Source organism: Suncus etruscus, chromosome 1, assembly GCF_024139225.1.
Source record: "Suncus etruscus isolate mSunEtr1 chromosome 1, mSunEtr1.pri.cur, whole genome shotgun sequence".
NCBI classification, from domain to species: Eukaryota; Metazoa; Chordata; class Mammalia; order Eulipotyphla; family Soricidae; genus Suncus; species Suncus etruscus.
The window spans coordinates 150067868-150088421 of record NC_064848.1 but is presented as its reverse complement, the minus strand read 5'-3'; the positions used below and the strand labels follow the sequence as shown (position 1 = coordinate 150088421).

The 20554-nt window shown below is 45.5% G+C and overlaps 1 protein-coding gene across 1 annotated transcript in view; it reads right to left on the bottom strand.

Annotated features, from left to right (window-relative positions):
- The window catches only part of TMEM178B (transmembrane protein 178B), a 405178-nt gene extending 386572 nt beyond the window's left edge, over nt 1-18606 (bottom strand). The window contains exon 1 of the mRNA XM_049775451.1: nt 17723-18606. Within this exon, the coding sequence (XP_049631408.1) occupies nt 17723-18104 (382 nt within the window). The 5' untranslated portion in view covers nt 18105-18606. The remainder of the gene's footprint in view (nt 1-17722) is intronic.
- Between the last annotated feature and the right edge of the window lie 1948 nt (nt 18607-20554).

Sequence of the window (20554 nt, the reverse complement as noted above, 5' to 3'; positions counted from 1 at the left end):
TGTTCCACCAGATAAGGACATGTTCCACCAGACAAGGACCCCCCTGACACAAAGTTGAGTCAGAAATAAGTTGGGACATCTACCCTAACTAAGCATGTGTGATTTCTGGTGTGCTTTCTGTTAAGTGGATAAAATGCTTGCATTATTGTATCAACCAATGAAATGCTTGAGTTGTTAAAGCCTATAAAACTATATAAATTACTTGAAGCTTTGACTCAGGGTCCTTGTCAAGACTCCCTTAGTTGAATGAGACTTGGACTTCAACTCATCAAATAAACTCCCTTTTGCACCTTGCATTATCAGAGGTGGTCTTTGATGCTCAGTGCCAACTTATGTGTCAACTCGAACCCAAACTCTGCTTCCCCAGCCCCACCACGTATACCAGAATGCACTGGAATGCTGAGGAGATGTCTCAAAGAGCTGAACATACTTCGCATGCAGGAGTTCCTGGTTTAATCACTGGCACCCATGGTCTCCCTAGTATCATCACCAGGAGTGGCCCCAAAGTTTAAAATTATTTTAATCTAATTTGATGCAATAGATTTTAGGTGCCAGAGTTGAAAACTTATTTAGGGAAATGAGAATGGACATCACATTATAGTATGTGAAAGTTAGGTTTGAATTTCTTTATTTATGTAGGTTAAAATCATCACTGTAACTTGACTTTGATTAATTTATTATAATTTTATTTGCTGTAAGATTTGTTGTAGCAAGCAATCTGAGATTATTTCTTTTTGTATATCTGCCAAGGAGATGTGCTTTTGTGGTGGGAGGGAAATTGTTGGGACATTGGTGGAGGGAAGGTGACACTGGAGGTGGGACTGATGGTAGAACATTGAATGCTTGGAACAATTCTATCATGAACAGCTTTGTAAGTCACAGTGTCTTAATAAAAATAAGTTAAATAAATAAAATTATTTCAATTGGTAATTTTTCTTTATAAAGAAAGAGTAAAGGGGAATAGGGTTGGACCTGAAGAGATAGCACAACGGCGTTTGCCTTGCAAGCAGCCGATCCAGAACCAAAGGTGGTTGGTTCGAATCTTGGTGGCCCATATGTTCCCCGTGCCTGCCAGGAGCTATTTCTGAGCAGACAGCCAGGAGTAACCCCTAAGCACCGCCGGGTGTGACCCAAAAAAAAACAAAAAAAGGGGGGGGGATAGGGTTGTTGTTTTAATTTAAATTAAAGAGTCCTAGAGTTGGTAGGGGGATAGTAAGGCCTTTCTCAGCTAGGCCCAGCTCCCGCAACTGCTATGGCCTGGTCCGTCTGTAGGTTGTAGGGTGAGGGCAGAAAGATTCACAAAATAGTCAAACTGAAGTTCCAGGAGTCAGCCAGGTTTATTTCACAGTCCTAGCCTAATATATACATTTCCTGACATGGCTTCTATGCTGAGCCTTTTTCTAGCAGCTACTTCTTTACTTCTGGCTCTCTCGGCCTCTGTCTCCCTTTCAGCTGCTTTTTTCAGGCTTCCTAGCTGACTAACTCCCTTTGCTGATGCTATTGCTGCTACTTCTTTGCTGATGCTCAACTGCTGATGCTGAATCTGATGCTGAATCTCTCTGTTGAATCTTGCTGTTAATTCTCGCTTCTGCTCTATTTCTCTCTCTAACTCTCCTTCTTAATCCCTCTCTCCCCCCATGCAGACTCCTCTACCTGCCCATTCCAGATATGTTTAGTTCTGATCATTCAGGTGAAATAACTAAGAAGCTGGGGGAGGAAATACCCACATAGAGGGGCATACTGCCAACCCATCAAGCAAAGACTTTAACTGTCTTTAGGTACAGGTGGTCCATGGAGGATTATGAGCAAAATGCTAACAGGAGAATGTTGGGTTACCCTAATCAGTATTCACACCCTGCGGTGTGATCTAGTGATGGGATTACCAGGTCCCTCCCTACTTGGTACTCCTTCTCCACCTTGGGTGTGGTCTGGTTCTTGTGAAAAAAAGCCTGGTTTTCAGGAGGGAAAGGGCTCATTCTTTGGTCTTCCTCCACTAAGCTGTTTTCCTTCTTAGGAGCAGATGGCTTGGGTAGTGGGATTTCTGGCTTGAGTATTGGAATTCCTGAAACCATTCTTGCCCCCCTTCCACTGTGTGGATTATTTCCTGCATCAGTATTTGCTTCCAGACCCACATCTCACCAGATCCTAGTTTTGGAGCCTGGGGCTACACTTGCAGGAGAAGATTTCCAAGGATAAGTGATCACAGAGAGCACTGTTGAGACGAGATCAGAGCACAGGGCAACACAGTAGACAGCTGAGTGCAGGTACTCACCTCAGCTACAAGGGCTACAGCTACAGGGAGGAGCAGAGAAAATTCTCAGGACAGTGGCCAGAGAGAAAATCCAGCAGGTGAAGCCTCACATCTGACCTGCGCTTGCTCTGCAGAACTACATATGGTCCTCTGAACCCCACCATGAGTGAGTGTAAAGCCAGGAGTAAAACCTGAACTGGCCAACAAAAGCCACCTCTGCCTCCTCTGCACTAAGACATTGCAAAGAGGTGGAGGTCCTGTGACCAGGCCTTTTCCAAGCTTCTCACCTGGGAAAGTGCTGAAAGTGCCAGGTGTCACCACCCAGCATTGTGGGCCACACAGAGGGTCCACCCACCTGCCTATTGGAGCTGTACTCAGCACTTCATCCAGCCCTGTAGTTACTACATCCCAGGCTCTACTCACTCTTACTTTGCTTCAACAGCCCCTCTAAATCCCTTATGATTCTCCTAATTCCTTAGTAATTTGAAGCCCAGCCTGGGTGGTTTCCAGCATTAGCAGGTGAAAATGGAATTTTCACAATGACTTTGATGGGACTTCTCTGCAGGCTATTGACTGCATAAATAGGGTGGGAACATACCATTAGGTGAGAACCATTAGGGTTCTTGGCTTAAAGTCTTCTAATTTTTTTTTTTTTTGGTTTTTGGGCCACACCCAGCAGTGCTCAGGGGTTACTCCTGGCTGTGTGCTCAGAAATAGCTCCTGGCAAGCACGGGGGACCATATGGAACACCGGGATTCGAACCAACCACCTTAGGTCCTGGATCGGCTGCTTGCAAGGCAAACGCCGCTGTGCTATCTCTCCGGGCCCTTTTTTTTTTTTTTTTTTTTTTTTTTGGTTAAAGTCTTCTAATTTTAAGGAAAGTCTGCACCTTGTTCATTAGTAATAAATGACTTGGCTTGACTGACTAATATTCATTTTCAAAAGTGAGATGAAAACTTCTGAAGAATAAAAGCCTATTGTTTCCTTCGAATGAAAACTTTTTCTTTTTGAGCCACACCATGTCCACATGTCCAGAAGACCATGTGGTTGGTACAAGGGATGGAACCCAGGGTGCCACATGCAAAGCACATGATCCTCCTTTTGAACAGTCCCCCTCGTTATCAAATTAAAGTTCTTCCCTTCCCTTGCTTACTTCACATGTGCCCCATCTCTGTGCTCCTTCTAATGTCAAGTTAGCACCATCTGAAGGGACAGCTTCACTTTAACTTTCCAGTCTTTGAACTTTTGGTTCATGTCCACACACAATGGAAAACTGACAAAGAAGAGATGACTTGTAATTTATAATATCTTTATTATAATTTTATATAATATATTAACACATAATAATTACAATTATTATATAATGACTTACACCTTAGTCTCTATTTTGGAAAGACATTTTAAAGCCATATTCTTCCTTATCAGAAGAAAATGAACATGATTTTATCTTTTCCAGTCCTTCATTAAGTTATTCTCAATTTTCAATGAAAACTGACCGGTTAGGCACTCCTTGATTCACTTCTGTCTCTTTAGTGCTACTTACAAAAAATGCCACACAGTGGCAGGTTCCCAAGGATTTTCCTTAAGGAACTCACCTCTGTATCTGAAGGTGAACAGTTTGAATAAAACTGTAGCTTTTTCTTTTTTTTTTTCCCAGAATTGTGAGTGCCTTTCAAATGACTTGAATATCTGTGCCTATTAGCTTTCTGTCTTTTTGTTTAAAACGTAAACTATCATGGTTTGAAGGCACCTTCCCTATTCCATTTCTTTCCTGTTTTGAAAAGGTTAATCATCCTTCATTTAACAGTCATCAGTCAGGTTTTTCTTGAGGAGAGTGGGGAGGTCCATCTCTGGTGATGCTCAGATATTACCTCTGGCTCTGCACTTGGGAATTATTCTAGCAGCGGTAGGGAATGATATGAAATGATAAAGATTGAAATCGGGTCGACTGCATATAAGGCAAATACCTTACCTACTATACCATCATTCTGGCCTCACAGCCAGGTTTATTTTGATACATATTATGCAGATGTTTCCATAAACAATGACTAATTTTTATCAATTATTGTTTATTTATTGTTTATTATAATTATTATTTAATAATTTATTATTCAGAGCTTCCTCTACAATGCATTAAACTCTATGTTCCTTTCTGCCCTCTGCTTTTTTCACTCAAGGGTTTGTTTTGGGGCAAGAGGGTACATTCTATGGGGTGCCAGGAATTCCTCCTAGCTTTGTATCAGGGACCACTCCTGGTAATGCTCAGAGGAACATGTGATATTGGGGATTGAACCTGGGCTGACTGTGCTATCTTGCCAGCCCCTTCGTTCAACTTTTACGTTCATCCACTTGGAAACATACATTTTATGTATTGATTTTATTTTGTTACTTTTGGGGTGAGGCACTCCCAGCAGAGCTCAGGGAACCACATAAAGTCTGGCTTAAACCCAGTCCTCTGTGCCATCTCCGTGGGTGCTAATGTCTGTTTTATTCTTTCTCTTCCCCTGGCCTTGCAAGTGGTGGTTAGGGGCTGATTCTTGCCCAACTTGGCTGAAGGTCCAGTGCAAGGGTTCACGGATAAGTTCTACATAGTTCTCAGGTACTAGGGTTCCCCCAGTCACCCCAGCAGTGCTGAGAGCAACCAAGGTCACACTTGGCCATGTGTAGAGAGCTTCTAGGACTAGCAAAGTTTGAGGTGACCATGCTAAGCCTGAGCTTTAATCTCTGGACCATCTCCTGTCCACTATTCAATGTATTTGAAATGTATTGTGACTGTTTCCATAGTGAAACTCCATGTTAAATCCACTTTCCCAAATGAAGTCGTGAAATGTGCTTATACATATGGAAATATTATACATATTATACATATGGAAAATATTATGCTGAGCAAAATGAGTCAGAAGGAGAGGGTCATACATAGAATAATCACACTCATTTGTGGAATATAAAAATATGTATGATAATAATATCCAAAGACAGTAAAGACAAGGGCGAGGTGGACTGATTCATGCTAGGAAGCTTGTCACAAATGGGAGGGGAATGCAGTTAGGGTAGAGAAGGGACCACTATGACAATGATAGTTGGAAATGATTACTCTGGACAAGAACCAGGTGCAAAATGGAGGTAAAGTGATTTGCATGATACCCCTTCAGTAACAAAATTGAAAACCACAGTGTTAAAAATGAAGAGAGGAAGAGAGAAGGAGATAAGAAAAATGTGGACAAACTAGCTTGCCTGGAGCCTAGAGTTGGTCTTATGCCAGGAAACTTCAGGGTAGGGTCTCCTTGTATTTAGGCCAAGGTTTTTCCTTTCCATGTCCCTCATATTTTTGTGGGCCTATGCAAACAATAATTGCCACTCTAACACCATTTTTACTATGCTCTTTTGATTCTAATCCTTAAAAAAAAAAACCTACTTAAACTTTCGAGGTTAATTTAAACTAATATGCATGTGCATGGAAATGTAAAAAAATACTATGCCTTTAATGTTTAAGGAGTTACATAAGTTTTATGGCTTTAGATTGCTTTGTGTGCTGCTAAGAAATATTATAATGTATTACAATCTGGGGACTTGAGGGACAAAGTAATTGTACATGGATTCTGTTTTATTTATCTTAATGTTCTTTGGCTGAAAGTTCAAAGTTAAGATGTCAGCAAGGGGATTTCTTCTGAAAATTCTGTTTACGGGTGATTGTTCTTTCACTGTAACTTTACCTTGTCCTCTTTCTTTCCATCTTTGTGCTCATAATTTAAAAAAATTTAAAAAAAAGAAGAAAAATGTCTGTCATAGAGGCAGGCAGAGGTAAGAGCAAGGAAAGCAGGAGGAAACTGGAAACACTGGTGGCAAGTAATGTGCACTGGTGAATTGGTGGGTGTTGGACTTTGTATGACTGAAACTCAATCATGAATAGCTTTGTAACTCTGTGATGGTGATTCAATTAAAACTTGGGGGAGGTGTGTTTGGGTCACACCCAGCAGTACTCCTGGCTCTACACTCAAAAATCACTCCTGAAAGACTCAGGGGTCCATCCTGGATCAGCTGCTAGCAAGGCAAATGCCTTACTGCTGTGCTATCTCTCTGGCCCCCCCAAATAAAACATTTATATTTTAAAAATCCACTATCCCATGTAAAGAATATAACTCTGTCTTTTGTGTGGGTTCACTTTGCTATCACAAGCTGAGGCATCAAGGACACTGTGTGTATCATATTCTCCTGGGGGACAGAGTCAAGAGGAAGAGAACTCGGGTCAGAGAGATAGCATGGAGGTAAGACTTCTGCCTTGCATGCAGAAGGTCAGTGATTCAAATCCCGGCATCCCATATGGTCCCCTGAGCCTGCCAGAAGCGATTTCTGAGCATAGAGCCAGGAGTAACCCCTGAGCACTTCCGGGTGTGACCCAAAAACCAAAAAAAGAAAAAAAAAAGAGGAAGAGAACTGGGGACACAGGCCTCACCTCAGCCTCCTGAGTCACTCACTGGAGAGAGCCAAATGCAGAAGCTCTGACACCACACACTTCCAGTCTGGGCACTGATCCCTGGATTGGCAGTGAGAACCAAAGCACTGGCCTAATGGTTTCCTACCTTTACACATCCACAGCTCCAGTTCATGGACTGAAGGCTGAAGACACTGACGAAGCCTATAGGCAAAAGAGTTTTTCTAATGGTAAAATATCCCCAGCCATTGCACTGCTGAATGCTTCAAAACACACAGAGAACTGCAGCTGCATTGGCCTGAGCAGAATTCCCAGGGGAGCAGGGAGTGGACCCAGCAAAACTGAATGAGAAGCTCTTGAGCAACTTGAGAGTCCAGAGGCATAAGGTTCAGCCCACATGGAAGCGGTGTGTTTTTAAAAGCAGGAAATGCAGAAAATTTATGAAGATGACCTAATATAAGGTAAATTGCTTTCTCTAGGCAAAATATTTTGACGCCAAAAGAAAAAATCAATGGAAATAATTCAGATATGGCTGCGGTCTCTCATAAAAGCAGCTCCGAGAGCAGGACTCTCTGAATGCCCACAGTAGCCTCTGCTCAAGAGAACATTACCTGTAGCAGATTCTGGAGCTTTAGAGTAAAATTTTTGTGTTGGGTGGCTCCCACACAGGGTTTTGAAGATCTAGGGGCCACTCTCAGAGGGCCTTGACAAACAAGGACAGGGGTGGCGAACACGCGGCTCTCGAGCCGCATGTGGCTCCTGGCCAAAATGAATGCGGCTCTTTGCCTCTTCTCAATATTTCGTATACTGTGGCTCTTTGCCAAGTTTGGATTTTGTTCTGCTGCTTCTGAGGAGGCACCTCTGAGCAGAGATCTCCGAGCACGTAGTCCCGCCCCAAGGCTGCGTCCTCACGTCTCCCATCATTCAGAAACAACTGTACGGGCCAGCGAGCGGGTGGACCCGTGAGTCACATGTTGGGTCACATCTGGCGTTAGTTCTTAGTGTGGAGCACGCAGCACACCCTCACCATCACTGCAGGATTTTTACCCTCACTCAAAATGGCAAAATGCAATATGTGTTTAATAGATTACTGTTCAAATTAGATGCTTTTGTATGAGTGTTTGTCTGTTTTGGCAGGTCACTGCATGGTGTGGCTCTCTCACTCTCACAGTTTAAAATTTTGGCTCTTTGTGTCAAACTTGTTCGCCACCCCTGAACTAGAACATTGTTTTGGTGCTAGGACCTAAGGATGTGATGCTGATCAGGTCTGCAGTGACCAGCAGGGTCACCCCAGCATTGCTCAGGGGACACATGAAGTACTGACCGTGCCTTGTACTATCTCAGGGTACAAGGAGGATTTTTATACATCATGTCTCTGTACACAGATTGACAAAAGATAACGTTTTTCCACCCTTGAATCCCCTGTTCTTTCTGTGACATTTATATTTGCTGTATTTTTAGAATAACATACAGCAGAATCACTCAGATATGATTTTTAAAACTCAGGCTGGAAGAGATGCCTGTGGGGGTGGGAGCAAGGGCAGCTAGAAGGTTTCAGATTTGAAGCTGGAAAGAGAAAACAGCAAATAGGGCACTTGCCTTGCAGGAGGCTGACCTGGGTTCAGTCTCCAACATTCCAGATGGTCTCCTGTGCACCACCGGGAGTAATTCCCATGTCCAGCACTAAAAGCAACCCCTGAGTATCACTGGGTATAGTCCAAAAGATACCCAAAAAGGTGTAAAATTAGACAAGTGTCAGCCACAAGTAATAAATTATTAAGTGAAGCCAAAGATTACATCTTCTCAATGAACAGATAATCTCTCTAGGAACATCTTGGGACCAGATGCTCCCTTTTCTGCAAAGCTCCTTTGGAGCACTGCCACACCCAGTCATCATACAGGCCCCAGCACATAAACATCCCGCAGAACCATTTTGGGACTTGGATCCATCTGCCTTCCAGTGCTCTAGGTTTCATGCAGGCTCTTCCCACTCCAGAAAATGGCCTGACAGCACTGGTGCTCCAAAGATATTTCTGGAACTCAGTGAAGTGTTCCACATCTTACAATGCTAGATGACCTAAGGAATTTGTTACTTTTGTGTATTATTTATTATTTGCTGATAAAATGCTATTTATAATTAGTACAATTTAAAGGTTTTGTTTAAGGGATTAGAATAAGCAATATGGAGCCAGAACCACAGTCCAGTGGATAAAGCAATTGCCTTGCATGCAGCTCCATCATCCTGTGTAGTCCCCTCAGAATCACTAGGAGTAATTCCTGGTTGCAAAGTCAGGAGTAACTTCTATGCATTACTGGATATGGCCACCCAAAAAAGCCATGCTCAAAACTATGAGTGCTATAAGGACAATAATTTTGTCTGTGTTACTAATTTCTGCCTCCCAGGTTCAACTAGTTGAGATGTTTGTGTATAGTAGGTACTAAATAAAAATGTGAATGAATGAAGGTCCTTGGCTCTAAATGTCCAGCAGGCTAATTGGTCATCCATTTTCTTTCTTGGTCAACTTCTTTAATATTTCTTCTAATTACTTAATTGTAATTATGGTCAAATATACATATCAGACAATTAAACTTTTTTTTGGTCACACCCAGCAGCACTCAAGGGAGGGAGGGAGGGAGGGAGGGAGGGAGGGAGGGAGGGAGGGAGGGAGGGAGGAAGGAAGGAAGGAAGGAAGGAAGGAAGGAAGGAAGGAAGGAAGGAAGGAAGGAAGGAAGGAAGGAAGGAAGGAAGGAAGGAAGGAAGGAAGGAAGGAAGGAAGGAAGGAAGGAAGGAAGGAATTGCTCCTGGCAGGCTCAGGGGACCATATGGGATACCGGGATTGGAACCACTATGCAAGGCAAATGCCCTACCTCCATGCTATCTCTCTGGCCCCACAATTAAATATTTTAGTTCTTTTTCAGGGCACAGCTCAGTGGCATCAAGGAATTCATTTTTTTTATATTTATCGCCTTTCTCCACTCTTTCCTTTCTCAGCTCAAGCTTGTCATGTGATATCTCAAGTCATTCAGAAGGGCGAATTTTCATGAACTGTGTCTATGTTGACAAAAAATTAGCTGCTTTATTTTATTCCCCTTCCTTCCTATTACAAATTATACCCCAAAATGGTTCCTTTAGAAATATCTCTCCAAAATTCCTCAAAAAACTGGAAATTGAGGGGCCGGTGAGGTGACGCTAGGTCTGCCTTGCAAGCACTAGCGAAGGAAGGACCGAGGTTCGATTCCCCGACGTCCCATATGGTCCCCCAAGCCAGGGGCAATTTCTGAGCGCTTAGCCAGGAGTAACCCCTGAGCATCAAACAGGTGTGGCCGAAAAATCAAAAAAAAAAAACAAACTGAAAATTGAGCTCCCATATGATCCAACTATACCACTCCTAGGGATATAACCTAGGAATACAAAAAATACCTTCTGCACACCTATATTCATTGAAGCGCTATTTACAATAACCAAAATCTGAAAACAGCCCAAGTGCCCAACAACAGATGAGTGGTTTAAGAAACTGTGGTACATTTACACAATGGAATATTATGCAGCTATCAAGAAAAATGAAATTTTTCTATACATGGATGAACATGGAAACTATTATGCTAAGTGAAATAAGTCAGAGGGAAGGAGATAGACACAGAATAGTCTTACTCATCTAACAGATTTAAGAAAAATAAAAGACAGTGTTAATAATATCCAGAGACAATGGAGATAAGGGCTAGAAGGATTGGCCCATGACATAAAGCTTGCCACAAATAGTGGTGAGTACAATTAGAGAAATAACTACACTAACAACTATCATGACAATGGTAGTGAGAGAAGTAGATTGTCTGTCTGAATACAGGCAGGGGGTGGGGAAGGAGGGAGATTGGGGGGTATTGGTGGTGGGAAGACTGCTCTGGTGAAGGGGGATGTTTTTTTTATAACTGAAACCCAACTACAAACATGTTTGTAATCATGGTGCTTAAATAAAGATATTCATTTAAAATATAAAGAAATTTCTCCATTTTGTCTCTTCCTTCCCTCTCATTTTTCTGCTTTCCACCACTAACCTATTAATTATTCTTTGTCACTGAAATTTTATTTTCTCATCAGATGCTAGTCTGTGAAAGAGTTTAAAAGTTATACAAACCAAACCCATTACTTTACATCTGCAAAAAACAAAGTCCCTTAAAGAATGAGCACATCAGGACTGGAGTGGTGGCCTTGCACAAGCTAACCTAGGATGAACTGGGGTTCAATCCCCCAGCGTCCCATATGGTCCCCAAGCCAGGAGCAATTTCTGAGTAAACCCTGAGCATCACCAGGTGTGGCCCAAAAAGCAAAATAAAATAAAATAAAAGGAATGAGCAAACTGAAGTCATCCAACCAAGATGTTAGAGTACATTTTTCTGTCTCCTCATATATAGAATCTTGTACTCCCTCCTCTCACGGTGGTATCTGGCAAAAATGCTTATAAAAGAACCAGAACATCTGAATGAACATTTGTGCCTCAATTATGTGGTGCTTGCATGAATACATGTATGCATGAAGGGTCAAAATAAACCACATGGAATTTAGGATTCTGCCTGAAGACCTGGGGTTATGACAAATAGCAGAGAAGAGGAAAACTTTTATTTATTTTTTTAACTCTTTTTGTTTGTTTATTTTGGGACACATCCAGTGACACTCAGTGGTTACTCCTGGCTATGCACTCAAAAATTGCTCCTGGCTTGGGGAACCATATGGGATGCCAGAAGATCGAACCACGGTCTGTCCTAGGTTACTGTATGCAAGGCAAATGCCCTACCACTTGTGCCACTCTTGGGCACCCCAAAAGTTTTATTTTTGCCATTTCCCATTATTTCCTTTTTAAAAAAATAACAATTCTGTCATTGAATCACCATGAAATACAGTTACAAAGACAGAAAATATTTGACAACTTGAAGTAGAGTATACAAAATCAATCTTTTTAATGATCCTTATGACCCTACAGTAAAAGTATGAATAGACTAGGCATCTTATTTTATTTGTTTATTTGTTTGTGGCCACAGCCAACATAACATGCTCAGGAATTATTCCTAGCTCTATGCTCAGAAATTGCTCCTGGCAGGCTAAGGGGACCACATGGGATGCTGGGGATCGAACCCGGGTTCATCCTGGGTTGTCCATGTGCAAGGCAAATGCCCTACCACTGTGCTATCACTCCAACCTCATAAATTAGGCATCTTAAATGGAAATAAGGTTCTGATTTTATGTTAGGAAACAAGAACACACCTGGAGCTCCCTGTCTTTCGAGTTCCTCCTAATCCAGTGACTACACAGGTGAGCCCCTAAGAAAGCACTGATCCAACCACAGATGATGAGGAACCTGGGGTGTGCACTCCACAGAAAGTGCTCTTGGGACAAAGACCACAATTCGTCATAATGTTCTCACCCAATAACCCAACAGTGAGCTTGGCTCCCAGAAGCTACTCCAAAAGCATCTCTCTAACCATCCCTTCTCTTTCTACCCTGGTATTTATACTTGCAGAGCCCTCAAGATTCCTGAGCACCACTGAAGTCTTCTTGGGGGCCCCCAGCATCACAGAGTACATCCTCAATTTCTCTCACTCAACTAACCAGCCATGTTGGCTGAGAATCTCTGAGTTGGCTTCCTGATACTGATTAAGAGACTTTCCCACTTTTTATCAGGAGACTTGGCAAGTTAACGGGCCTTTCTGTTTCTTTCAGCTGTAAAATAGGGATAAATAATCATAATATCTCAAAGAATATCTCAGCATCAAAGTTGGTAATTACTAAAATGTTTCACAGGTGCCAGACCTAGCAAAAGCCAGCAAAAAGGACCACTCTAGTAGTAATTTGGGAACTTGTGGTGCCAGGAATCAAACCCTGGGCCTCACACATACCAGTCACATGCTTTACCACCAAGCCACCAGCCCAGCCCAGCAAGTATTTCTATTCCTCTTTACCACCAGGTCATCTATCAGCAGCTTTTCCACGGAGTCAGAAAGAGAAACATGCAAATATTCAATGAGTCAAAGATGAAAAGTGAATAAAATATAGCATAGTTGACCATGAACAGAAATCTGTTGCTCGAAACATTTGTGTTGCAAAGTTTCTTGAAGTGTAGAAAAATATACTTAAACGTGAGTCCAGGTTATATTATGTTTCATTTTTCAGACTGAAAACGAAGTAGGTACTTGTTCTCTGTAGAGTTCATGTACCGGCTCCATGTGGTGCTGTCCAATGGGCCTTTCAAGGATATAGGAATGTTCTATCATCACCCTTGTTCAAGAGGACAGTCCTTCTACAGCTATTGAGCATTTGTAATATGGCCATTGAGAGAAAGAACAGTTTTTATTTTATTTTTAAGGAAAAACCACATAGCTAGTAGCAACCATGCTGGGTGACACAGCTATGGGAAAACTTGAATGTATAAGCTCCTGCCTTGGCCTTGACTAGTCTGCATCTCCTTTCACCCCAGAAATCAACACTCAAAGGTCTAATTGCTAATGCACCCCTCCATGTTCCTGTACCCTCCAGACACCTTGCCTGAAATAACCTTCCACCCACCCATGTACAGCTTTCATAACCTCCTTGTTTCAATCTCGTGCCCTTCAGACCACTGTCCCTAACCTTCTGCCCCCCATTTCCCAGTTTATCCCTGACCCAGGGGCTGACACAATTTGTCAAGACCTTACCAATGGTTTTCTAAATGTGTTTTAGTGGTGCTCTTTTTCTGTGGTTACTTATATTTTGTGAGGCTCACAGACTCTGGGGATAAGGGACACATCCCGTTCATACCTTCCTCCTAATGATATGTACCTATTGCAGAATACATGAATACTAAGTATCTTGTGAGTGCATGATTAAATCGTAAGTATGTGCAATGTTCAATGGAAAATAAATCCAGAGGCCAGAGAGATAGTATAAGAGGTATAGTGCTTGCCTTGCATAAAGCCAACACCATGATCCCCTGAGCACCACCAGGGGTCATTCCTATGCAAAGAGCCAGGATTTGCCAATGAGCACTTTCTGGTATGGCCCAACATCTTTTCAACTTTATAATATTGATTAAAATTTCATGGCTCTGGAAAGTGACTAAGTTCAATTCTATTACTAGGCATATTTTCAAATAATGTTTAAGTCCTTAGAGTCTCCATTGAAGGTCTGTTCATGTCAAGCTATATTGATACAACTTTGCTTTACAAAATAGATTATGCAGGTTCCCTTAGAATTCCCTGTAATAAAATGTACATTCTCCTGCTAAGGGCCTGGGAGTCACTTGAATTTCAGAAACTGATCTTGTCATTGATCTGTGCCAGTATTCATAGTGATTCACTAGGGAGTCATGGATGAGGTTGAAAAGTGAGAAGACAGAGGACCTGATTCTGAGGAATTCAAGGGGAATTTATCCTTGCCACATCCTCTGTCAAATCCTATCTCCACAGGAAAAAAATCCAAACAATATCTACAGTGAGCAATGAATTCTGTGGTTGAAATGAGACTGTTTGATGATATGTTAGCTTTTTTAAAGTTTTCTTATTCCTGCTCCAAGCTTATGACTAAGAAATTGTTCCTGTTAAATAAATCATGGAGTATTAGTTGCAATATTAACCTGCCCCGAGAGTCACACTAGCTCATTGTTTTCCATACAACTCCCTAGTAATCTTTTATTTGGGTATACACATAAGGGCTTCTTCCTGCCTTTGAAATAAGCTCCTGATGGATACATTTCTGTGAACCTAATTTGCAGGAGGTATTTCCTAAGGACCTAGCATCTGGAAGGTGTGTTTTATAGATGATTGTCTTTCCTGCCTCTCAGGAACTAAGAATTCAATGAGACAAGCAAATGCAGTTATCAGAAATGCATATTGGTAGGGACCTCCATACAGGACACTGGGAATCAGATTTCAAAAAACAGCAGGTTTCTAAAGGCCTTTATCTCTGGTAGAGATAGGATTTTTGTCTTCTTCTGAATTAGGTGGTTATGTTTTATTTTAAGATAAATAGATACAGTACTTTCTCATGTAATGAACATTGATTTAACAAATGTTTGAGTTCTTTGAAGCTGTATGATCATGTAGATAAATCTTTGATTTTCCCATAATACTGAGATTTAAATAGTTTATTTTCCCATGCCAACAAATAGTCCCAAGAATTTTCCCCTTCACCCAGCAAGTATCTCCAAGTTTTTTTCATCTACTATTTAATAAACACATCTAATATTTAATACATGTCTAAAGTATCTTGAACAGCTAATGAATACTATGGAATAAATATATTCCCTGAGATGCTCTAAATTTAAATATATGAATATCCATTTCTTATTGTTGTTTCTTCGTCACACCATGATATTCAGGGGTTACTCCTGGCTCTGTATTCAGGAATTCCTCCTAGTGGTGCTCAGGGAACTATATCAGATGTCAGGAATCGAACCCAGGTAATCTGCATGCATGATGAAAGCTTGACCTGCTGTACTATCTCTCCAGTCTCTGGATATCCATTTTTATAACTTTCTTATAATGCCTATCCATCTGAAAAGCTTGATGAAGTCTCGTAATTGTATTGTTATTAGGATTGCTTATGAGTTACTAATATGAGATGCAATTGTTTCCAGACTTCCTCGTATTGCTGCTTACCCAGGACGATGTGGCTTTCAAAGATGTTGTTTTGAGGCTAAAAACGAAGACAGTGACCTGAAGTTCTCTCAAGATGTGTAAGTAAGGCTTGCCATCTATCTCAATAGTACCTAACAAGAATGTCCATTGGACAGAAACAGCTGTAGTAAAGTAGGTACTGGCCACTGACAGTGATTGCTGTATTTTTCGTGATGGGGAACAGCATTTTCATTTGCTCAAGTAAAACACAATGCCCTGCCAATTCCAGGTATCCAAGTGTTCAATCCCCCTGCTGTGCCATGTCCATGTGCTGTCATGGTGATTAAAAATCAGTCGATAAAAAGTCAAAATGTTATACATTCTCTTCCCCATCCCTTTCCCTGTCACTGTTTCCAGGTTACCGGAAGAACATGTCTCTATGGCAACCAGTCCCTCTGGTGCACAGACCAAGTCAACCCTTCTAGTGGCATTGCCAAGCACAGCAACATGGAAGCAAAGACTTTGCTGGAACCTTGAGGTGCCATGAATTCCATGCCCCTTTTTCCATGTGGGCTTGGCCTGGGTAAGACAACAGAATGCCTCACTTGTTCCCAGAGGGAAGGAAGTTGAAGCATGTTCTTCAACAAGTCCTATTGGTAATTGCAGTCAATCCTTCTCTTATGTGGCCTAACTTCCTACTATTTCAAGTTTAATAAAAACTGAAAACACCGGTTATAATGATACTGTATTTACCAATCTGAATAGCATTTCAAAGTTACCAGACCTGCAAGCCATTCTGCTTCTTTGTATTTTTCTTTCCTATTTCCAAATCTAAACCCAAATGGCTCTCTCTCTCTCTGCAGTCCTCACATCTCCTGCACATTCTCCCAAAGTTGCAGAAGGATGCATGGGATGTTCTGCTGCAACAAGAGCCTGGCCAGGAACAGACGTCAAATTTGTCATATCCACGCACTGGTAACTGAGTCAGCTAAAATCCCGAGTCATTGTAGAGATGCTACAAAACAAACACTAGGATGTAATTTCTTTCTGGGCCTACCTCCCCAAATCTGAATGGACCAACTAATCATGTCTACACCTAGTCATTCTTACACAAATGACTTTTTCTTTTCAATTGAATAATTGGTGGGGGGGGGGTTCCATTGTAACATTTTCCTAGAACCAAATACGTTTGTTGTCACAAATAGTATTTTTTTTAAACGTAGCAAACCTGCATTATATATTAAACAACATTAGGAACTGTCTTTTCAGATTTTGGTCCCTAAGCACTCTGCAAATAACCGCCTTTTCGCCTGAACATAGCCTATTTGAGAGAGAAAGAGAGAGAGAGAGAGAGAGAGAGAGAGAGAGAGAGAAAGAGAGAGAGAGAGAGAGAGAGAGAGAGAGACCAACCCAAGGGGGAGAGAGCAACAGTGAGAAAAGTGCAGCATGCGTTCCGAAGGCAGCTGCCACAGAAGACAGCTTACTGCCTTCAAAGCAATGTTCACAATATGCATCCAAACAGGCAATCCAATTTGAAAATGCATCCACTATTCAGGAGGGTAAGTGGGACCCCCCCCCACTCAAGTACACACGCTACAAGATTTACAAATGGCCGAAATACGCAGATTTTTTTTTATCAAATGTGGGCAATCACACAAAAGTATCCCCTGAAAATCATAACTAACTAATGCACTGTTTTCTGTGTTAGCATGCATTCAATCTTTTTATTTTTTAAAAAAAAAAAAAGCCTTCTGAAAATAGTGGAGAAAAGGGTATCTAAAGTGCTGACTTTATTGTGACCCCTTAGCACGACTCCAGGGAGAAGGACTCATTAAACCCTGCTGGATTCTATGCACACAAGTCACTTTGGCAATCACTTTGTCCAAAGGAAAAAATAAAAAAGAAATGAGTGTGTTGCCGATTTAAAATGGGGGAGCGGCTCTGAACTGCTGGGGGGGGGGGCAGGACTGGGGCTACTCTTTCCTCCCTCCTCCCTCCTTGTGTAAACGATGCCTGCACCACGCCAGAGGCGAGTCCAGCTCCAGAGCAAATATCCCTGGCCCTGCACTAAGCCTTAGGGGAGAGGTGTCGACCCCCTAAACTCCACCACCACCGGTTTTTCTTTCTGAATCAGCTCAACATCTACAATAATGCAGAAAAAATGGGACTAGCCCGAACCATTCCCAAGGATTAGGATCCACTATCCCCTGGGTCTCGTTGACAGGTCCCCTTCCAGGTCAAAGAGTGGTGGATGGAAAAGGCCAGAATCACATATGAGATTCCAGGGCAACCCCAACAAACGCAGGCAAGGCAGGGAATGGAAGAGCCGCCGAGGTCAGCCTGCATGCACATCACATCATGACTCCTTCCAGGGCGGGCTTCGCGGGGCCTGGAACCCTGGCCTGCCCGGCACGCGCCACCATCCCCAGGGCCTCGGGGCCTAGCGCAGGCTTTACCTTTGCGGATGAGCGCGGCGATCTCCTGGTCGAAGCCAAGCCGGTGGCACTTCCTCCAGAGGCCCATGTTGGTGGAGTTGTACTGCCGGCTGCACTCGTCGGCCGGGCTCATGGCGAAGAGCTGGCGGCGGTTGCGGGCCCGCAGGAGTTTGCCCTCCCAGCGGTCCAGGCGCGAGCGGCTGGCACGCAGGGGCAAGTTGTTATTGTTGTTGTAGATGAAGCCGGGGTCCACCCGGCGCGTGTTAAAGGCCTTGCACCGGTCCCTGTGCTTCCTGGCGTCCGTCTCATACCAGTGGTCCGAGCAGATGGCCACGGCCAGCATGCCCAGGGCGCAGAGCGCGAGCGATAGGCCGGTGTAGAGCAGCAACCTTCCCGCAGCCATGCCTCCGCCGGGCGCCCCTCCGCGTGCCCGGAACAAAGCGGGGGGCTGGAGGCAGAGCCCGGGGGGCTGGAGAGGTGGAGAGGATCCGGCAGGCAGGCAGCAGGGGCGAGTCTCCAGGAGGTGCGCCCCTGGCCCAAGCCTGCCGTGTGTGCGGCCCTGGGGACTGCGGGGACGCGGGGAGCCTACGAAGTTCTCATCCGGAGATGCTCCGACGGGCTCCTGGGCATCCTCCCGCGGCGGTCAGTCAGACGGGCAAGGTTCCCCTTCCCGGCCCGCAGGCGCTGCGTCTCCAAAACCCCGCCGCCTGGGCGCACGGCCCGGCCCTGGGTGGGAGCGACAAACCAAGCCCCGAGTGCCCTCGGCAGCAACGCGGGGCTCTGTCCGTGGGCTGGAGTGCGGTGCGGTGCGGTAAGGAGCTCCCGGGAGGCGCGCCCCCAAGCTGGACTGCGTGGCACCGGCGCAGCGGGGTCCCCCACCCCCGAGTCTTGCCTGGCTCTGGCGCTCCGCGGCTCCTTCCCGCGCTGGATCCGGAGAGCGACTCCCAGCTCGGCGGCCCCGACAGGTGCCCTACTCTGTGAGTCCTCGCGGCGTTCGCCGGCGCTCAGTGGAGAGCTCCCCGAGGGCGCACGGCCTCGGCCGACCTTCCCCCGCGAGCTCCAGAGTCGCGGGTCGCTGGTCCCGCCATGCAGGCGGCCCCTTGGGCCGACGGCGCGGTCACCGGTCAGCGCTACAGTGGAGCCTGCGGCCCCGGCTCGGTGGCGCGTAGGCGGCAGCGGGCGGGCGCGCGGAGCGGGCTGCGCACACAGGGGGCTGCGCCCAGCTGGGCGCGCGGCGCGGGGTGCGCGGCGCCTTCAACACCATGGACAGATCGCCCGGGAGCCGCGAGCCGCTGGCCCTGCCCCTGCTCCAGGCTCCCCGGGCGTCATGCCGCGTTCTCCGGGGCCGCTTCTGCCCTGCGTCGGCTAAAGGCGCAGCAGATCTACCTGGCTTTCCTCGCGCGCCCGCGCAGCCCCGGGAAGGTGCTGCTTGGGGAGGGGGGTGTAAAGGGGTGGGAGGTGCAGGAAATGCAAGTGCGGGCCGGGAGAAGAAGCCCCAACCCCGGCTGCTCCTCCAGACAAACCCGCCCCTCTTTTCCAGCCACCTGCGCCCCTGGCCGGCGCTCCTGCTCCAAACCGGCTCAGCGGCTCCCTGATGGCACCATTTTATTTCTTCGCAGCCCACCCTGGGGCTCACTGGGCCGCATGCAGATGGTCCCTCCCGGGCTTCGGCGTCCTACGATCGGCTTCCCCGGTGTCGCCTAGGTGAACGGGGCGAGGCTTGGAGAGGGAAGACAGAGTCGCCAGATTTCCCCGCCCGGCCACCTCCCCTAGGCGCGGCTGCGGCTCTCTGGGGCCTCGCCTGCTCAGAGCCCGCTTCTAGGCGAGCAAAAGCCCAGGCGGAGCCCGCTGGAGCTCGGGCAATCGCATCGCAGGAGGAAGCCGCTTTCGCGCTCGCGGTTCGGCTGCTGGGGCGCCGGGCGCTGCAGCCTTGGCTTAAAAGCCAGCGACGAGGACCCGGAGCGCGCAGCCAAATACTAGTGATGTCATCCGTGCAACGTGAGCCTCATCTCTTATTTTTTCTGGCCTCCTTAAAGCTAAACTGCACCATTTTCCCCGGGCCCAGTGGGTCTGAGCCTCCCTGCCCTGGCCAGGCATGTCCAGGCGCATCCATCTTGATGCGCACGTCTCTCTGGGTGGCATGTAGCATGTTTACGTGCGTGGTTCTAGATTGCCTCCATCTCCTGTCTTTCTTGCCCGTTGTTTTTTTTTGTTTTTTTTTTTGGGGGGGGGGGGAGCTGCCTGAAAGCGACCGAGGCGCTTTAAAAAAGGGGGATGCTGATGGCGAGGTCGGGATGTGGGAGGACTGCTGAGTCCGCGCCCTGCGTCCCTGGGAAGTCGCCACGGGCTCCTACGATCGCATTTCATCCTATACATACACCCCCAAAAGAAAGCCGTAGGCGCTGCCTTGCGGACTACGGGCGTCCGAGAGGGTGATAGCCGCCTGCCCCCTAGTTCAGTCCCATCGAACCGAAACGGCCTGCGGCCATCACTCCAAGACACACACGCCCTCCACCTGCCAGGCCTCCTCTTCCCTCCTCAGCACCAAGAGAACAGAATGACATTCGATTGCTCCTTTGAAAATTAGGAAACCGATGTGCGTGTGTGCCGTTGTTTATCAGATATTTGGGAAACGCGCTCGGGAGTTCATGCTTGGAAGCCAGGGTGGGGTGAGCGCAAACCTGGGTGCAGGGTCTTGCGTTTAAGTGGCGGCGGCTGAACGAACTAGGGCTCGACTAGGGAGGTGTAATGCGGGACTCCAGACCTTCAGCCAGTTTCCCCCGTACCCAGTCTGGCTTCCTTCCAGCCCTGCCCGCTGCCTACCCCACCGGGCTCACGTGAGACAGCGCCGCA